The following is a 6241-nucleotide window of genomic DNA, read 5'->3' on the forward strand; positions in this document are numbered from 1 at the left end:
TCGCTGAAATGGATGTAGCACTTGTAGTAGAGTTCTTCCTGTGCCTCTTCCAGCATTTTCAAACCATGCATAAAAACAGGGTTGTAGCAGGTGACATTGGCTGGGTCTGCAGAGGAAACAGGGATGATGACAGGCCTGGGTTTATGTTAGAAATCACACCAACAAAGGATGCTCAGAGGTTGCAGGAAGGAATATCTAGAAGCTCTCAGAATGCACTGTAATTAGTTATCTAGAGTGGGAAGATCCATGAGTTCATTTCCTGGTAGAGGGTTTGAGCCCCATAGAATAAATTATAGATACCCACATCTGAAGAGTCCCAATAAATATGAAACTGGTCACACGATGCCTCCTGGTGGTCAGTATAACTGAAAACACCACAGAGGATACACTGTGTAAAAACAGAGAAAACCCCATACATAGGGAGGGGCATGCCATAATATAACCCCGTATCTCTCTTCTCAGAGGGCTCAAGGTAGACTGTATATACCATTCTGAGAGCTACCAGCAAAGGTTTTCTGGGACCTTCATCTTTTACAAGACCCAGCAACTACCTTCAACCCTTGAGCTGTCATTCTGGAATCCTTACCAGTAGATTCGTTGGGTGGAGGCCTCAGGGTTTGATGCTCTACCCTTCCTTTTGAACATCTACATGAAACCACTGGGTGAAGTAATCTGTCAGTTCAGGATCTGGTATTCAGTATGCCGATGATACCCAATTGTACATCTCAACCCAGGGCTGCACAGATGAAGCTGTGAATGATCTGGATGTCTGGAGGCTGTTTAGATATGTATAGGGAGGAACAGACTCGGGCTCAGTCCTGGCCAGACTGAGTGGCTGTGGCTGTTAGGGCCCCTGGGGTTGGGGACATTTTCACTGTTGGTCTTGGATGGGGTTGTACTTTCCCATTCAAGACTGGTGCACCATGCGGGGGTCCTCTTGGACTCACAACTACTGTTCAAAGAGCAGGTGGCAGCTGTGGTCAGGAGGGCTTTTGTGCAGGTTCGTCTCTTCCTCCTTCAAAAAAGTGGGACTCTGCTTTCCTCCTCAGAGAGAAGTTCATTTCAAAAATAGAGTAAGTAGTGTGTTTGAAAGAAATTCAGGAGACACAATCTGAACAGAAGGGAAATATCTGAAGAAAAATAGTAGTGGTGGAGACCGACCTGTGACCTGTGACCAGGGAGGAGAGGGTACACCACCATCTCTAGACATGTTTCTGGTTGTATCCACATTGTCACCAGACATCATCATCACCATAACTCATGGCCAAAAGTTATAGATTTTGTACAACTTGATGCTGTGGCGGGGTACTATTGAATTAAATGGGGTGGGGGGATAATACTTTTGTTCCAGTAATGAAGTAGCTATTTAAATCATAGGCTAGAACAAGTTGAACCCAATGTTGCATGGAGGACTTTGGGTAATTAGGGCATTGTGGGACCACTTCAAACTGCAAGTAGGGAAAAGGCCTTGAAAACATTATTTTAGTTATCCTGGGTATTTAAGATTTCATACATTAATGCCAGCATCTTAAATCTAGTTGAGTAATTGTTTTTTCCCCTAGCATAGAATTTGCTGTTCTTTAAAGCAGTTCATCTTTTTTGAAGCTTCTACACAGGCCTGAGAAAAAGCTGTGACTGGTTTAAGAATCACATTAATGAGATGATTGCGTAAAGCAGTTGCTATGTTTTTTCAGGCTTGTGTGAAAGCCTGAAAAAAGCCCAAAGCACTTCTGAATCATTTTAGAAGTACGCACAGCCTTTTACAGTATTGTCCACAGGTCAATAAACTACTGACCGTAATTTGGTTCTGAATTGGTTTGAAGTCTCAGAGTTGTATCAAACCTCACCCTTGTATAGAACTACTGCAAACTCTGTTGGGGAAATAACACTAGGGAAAGGGTTAACCCCACAGCCTTGTACCACAGGCCCAGATTGTAATTCATAAGTCTAAAATCTCTTCTGAAAATAGTATATTGAATGTCACATTTACTTTAGCTCTAATCTTTTTTATAAATTTCAAAATATTTTGGGCTTGGCTTCTCAGCATCTCTGTAGGGTATACAATAGTGGAATCCAATGAGTTTTGGGATGGTTTAGGAATATAATCAGCAGAAGCAGATGAAGTGAGAGTGATTCATATTTCCTATATACACATTTATGATTCTCATCCAACACACACTTTGTAGAGATAAGTTTAGGACAATTCAGCCATGTCACATGGGCTAGTCTGGCAGCAGTTCTTCAAGCCCTTAGGCAAAGGATCTCTCCCATAATTTCCCTATCTTTTAATTGGAAATGCAGGGAATTGCACCTTGGATCATATACATGTTATCTAGAGTTGTTATATTTTCTCAGTGGAGTGTCAGAAAACACTTCATCTGCCTTTGGATCTGTCCTAGAAGCATGGAAAGAGGAAATGAAACTTAGTTCCTCCTGTGTTTTTACTTCTGAATGCCTAAAACAGAACTAATTTGTCTTAGAAGACAGGAAGATGGCTATTGGTTATCAGGCTTTGATACACTCACACCTGTCCATTCAAACACATACATGACTATCATGACAAGCTATTTCTTTTCAGGGAAAGCAACCTTATGCAAAGTACAGAAAAGGAGGGACATGTCAGAAACAAAATTTCTTACAGGTGTGAGGTAAGAGAAAAGAAAAGGAAACATAGCTAAATCTAGTTTCACCATCTTCAGTTACCTCTTCATACCTTTCCATCCTTGCAAACTAACCTTACTTGTACCACATTCACACACCATTGGATACATTACTTTTTGTTCTTAAAATCTCTCTGATTTCTCTTTTTCAGGATCTCATCAGCACTATCCAATAATCAGTCCTTTGCCTCAACCCATTTGCTCTTCCTACATGTATTTGTTTTGGAATTCAATCCTCATTCATTCTCTTTATATGATCAATCCATCTCAGTGTACTTTTTTCATATTGGCCACTCACTTTTTCCATCCATCCATCCATCCATCCATCCATCCATCCATCCATCCATCCATCCATCCTTGACCTTTCTTATTTCGCCACACACACACTCCTTAAAGCAAGCAATCCCACTACATTCAACTTACTTTTATGTTTCTCCTGACATACCCAACTTTCACTTACTGACAACAAAGTAGGCAGGATCATATAATTATTCACAGCCAGTTTCACTTCTTTTAACAAATGTTAATTCTTGGAACATACCATGTACTACCCATTATCTTTCTATGAGCAATTGTATATCTTAATATCTCTCCATTTTCCCATATTTAGTAAGCTTTTTTCCAAGGCACACAAATTAATATACTGCTTTAGTTTTTCACTTAGCCTGCAAAGGAGAGCCAGTTTGGTCTAGCGGTTAAGGCTCCAGGCTAGAAACCAGGAAACTCTGGGTTCTAGTCCTGCCTTAGGCATGAAAACCGTCTGGGTGACTTTGGGCCAGTCATTCTCTCTCAGGTGATGTCAGGCTCAGGTGACAAGCTGGTCGGTCAATTCCTGTCGCTACCAACAGATCAACATTCAGTTGATCTGAAAAAGCGGACCCTGCACATGCAGGAAAAATGCTAGGAAGAAAAAGAAACTATAATCTGCAATCGATTTCATTTTTACTGTTAAACACAACTAACATCACCATAAGGATTCCTTATACATTATCCTTAAATACATTAATAACTCATGGAATATCATACATCCTTATCTTACTCCATTGGAAGGTGAGGTGAATAGACTGATTGTCTGAACTATTTTCGCACAATAGTAGGCAACTGAAGCCACTAAATTATCAGTGTTATCTTGTGCCATTGGCTAACATGGAACAAGATGTGTCTTATTTCGATTAGGGGAAGGAAAGAGGAGCTCTTTGCTGTTGGATAAACTTACACTGAGCATTAAAGTTTAACCACTGCCCTCACACGAGCCAGAGGAATGCAAAATGATGTATTTATTTCACACACACAGTGTTGCTCTTTGACACAGAGTGGACAGCAACACTATAGTTGAATTGTGTGACATCAGTGAGAAGTGGAACTCTCTTAGCCAATACTTCAGTCACTTGCTTTTTCAATCCCACTTGCCTTTTCTGAGATGCATGAAGAATAGGAACTGACTATTCAACAATCCTGATGGAAGAAGCCAAATCATGTAAACCTACATGTGTAAGCAGAAATGTTTTGTGAATTACATTGTGTTTTGCCAATCTTAATTACAAAGAAAACAATAATTAGCAAAATTCTAAATAAAACAAGGACACCATTCAGAATACTGGAGAAGCTGACATGAGATTCAAAAATTAGCCTACTGTTCTTGAAAGCAACAAGGAGACCTACTACCTTACGTACTGGTTAAAGAAAAAGGACCCAAGGAGAAATTGCTGCATCTTTACCCATTTTCAGTGAATTCCTCTCCAATGTCTTCACAATATAATACTTTACTTCTGTAATATTCACACTGCCATTTTTTTGCTACTCTTCCTTTCTGCTTTGCTTCCTTAATTATTCTGTATTTATTTGCTTTTAATGCAAAAATGTAGAAGTTTTTATTTTATTTTATCTCATTTTAAAGAGATCTCTATTCATCTCCACAGGGTAAAATGTGTCACAGTTTACATTCGCTCTTATTTCATGAGCTGAGGAGAAACAGTAGTTGTTCAGTGCAGGTATAATTATGAAATTGCTGGTCACACAATAATCCTCTAGTTTAAGAACAGAATACATCTCAAGTATCTCAGCTTTTCAAACTCACCTGGGATAGTTACCCCACTCTCCTTCATCCAGCTGCACAATTCCATGAAAGAGCAATTGCAAAACCAGGGATTTCCACCTAAGCCTAGGCTTCTCAGATTGGGCAGGTCCCTGACAGTACTTGTGTCAATGAACATCAAGCTGCAGCGGCTCACATCTAGATGCCTCAACCAGGTATTGTTGGCAAAGGAGTCCTTCTCAATCTCCACCAGGCTGGGATTGTCTGAGAGTTTTAGCACAACCAGGCTGCTGAGCTGTGAAAAGGTGCCAAACGTTACCTGTGTGAGGTTGTTAAAGCTGAGGTCTAAGTAGACAAGCTTGATAGTGCTGACAAAAGTGAAATCCAGGTCCTCACCTAAAGTGTTGCTGCTGCAATCTAGGTAGATCAAGTCACTGAGAAAGTTCAACTCCATTGAGGGCAAGTAGCTGAGTTTGTTTTGAGCCAGGATCAGCTGCCTCGTGTCCAGTGGAATTGTAGTCGGGAACTCTTCCAGTAGCTTCCCTGTGCAATTGACAGCCAGATACTGACATGTGCATTCCTTGGGACAGCTTGTGCTTCCTCCTGCCCAGCTGATTCTAGTCAGGAGCACCACCATCCACACTTTCTTGGAGCTGAGAGAAAGGGACGTGACATGGCATTGTAAGGAACACACCTCCCTCTTTGGACCCTGATAGTTTCCATGAAGATCTGGGGCCGAAGCCATGTATTTTCAAGACTTATCTTGAGGGGAGCTGTGGCTGGCTGTTCCTCCTGATGTTCTCTGCTCATCAAGAGCCCTGGCAAATGATTAAACAAGAAGAGAGTTTGTTTTTCTTGAAATTGCAGAACAGCCACTTGCTGTCAGAAGATCTCCATGTGATGTTGGCTGCCAGTTGACACCTTTATGTCAGCTCCAGGTAAGTTCGTAGGTTCTTGGCACAGTTTGCATACACTGAAAGGTGTATGTGTACAAGTGATTTAATTACATGCCAACTTTCTGTTTCCAGAGAAATCAGGTGAATTCAGAGGTAGTGAAGATAGTGAATGAATTATAGCTGTTTCATATTGCACCATATATGATAGCAGTCTCAGAGGAAGCATGCTTAGAATACAGAGTAAGTTCTCATTCAAATTGTACTCCAAACTATCTCTAAGGACTACTGGACAGGAATCTGCCTTTGTGCCAGATATCTACTGCAAATGTCAGACTTGGATATAGTCCTTGCTTAACGACTATTTGTTTAATGACAGTTCAAAGTTACAACGCCCTCAGAAAAAGTGCTTTACGACCAGTTCTTGCACTTACAACTGTTGCAAACTCACACCACCCCCTGTGATCACATTATCGCAATTTGTGACCTTTTTTATGATGGCCATTAAGCGAATCACCGTGGCTGTTAAGCGAATCATGTCATTAAGTGAATCACGTCGTTAAGTGAATTCTGGCAAAAAATGTCCATTGGGGAAGCTGGATTTGCTTAACGACCGTTGTAAAAAAGGTCATAAAATCGGGTCCAGTCACATG

General features: G+C 40.9%; 1 protein-coding gene across 1 annotated transcript; it reads right to left on the reverse strand.

The window, feature by feature from the left end:
* Nucleotides 1-4318: 4318 nt before the first annotated feature.
* LRRC52 (leucine rich repeat containing 52) lies at nucleotides 4319-5561 on the reverse strand. Its single transcript, XM_025169903.2, has one exon. It carries the CDS (start codon nucleotides 5438-5440, stop codon nucleotides 4688-4690), a length of 753 nt encoding a protein of 250 aa, XP_025025671.2. The 5' UTR covers nucleotides 5441-5561; the 3' UTR covers nucleotides 4319-4687.
* Between the last annotated feature and the right edge of the window lie 680 nt (nucleotides 5562-6241).

The sequence above is a fragment of the Python bivittatus genome, unplaced genomic scaffold (assembly GCF_059951505.1).
Source record: "Python bivittatus isolate LINGU-HERP-01145 unplaced genomic scaffold, Pbiv_v1 ctg000700_np1212, whole genome shotgun sequence".
Lineage (NCBI taxonomy): Eukaryota > Metazoa > Chordata > Lepidosauria > Squamata > Pythonidae > Python > Python bivittatus.

Excerpts from the sequence above, each read along its gene's own strand:
- LRRC52 (XM_025169903.2), bottom strand. The coding sequence starts at position 5,440 with ATGGCTTCGGCCCCAGATCTTCATGGAAACTATCAGGGTCCAAAGAGG.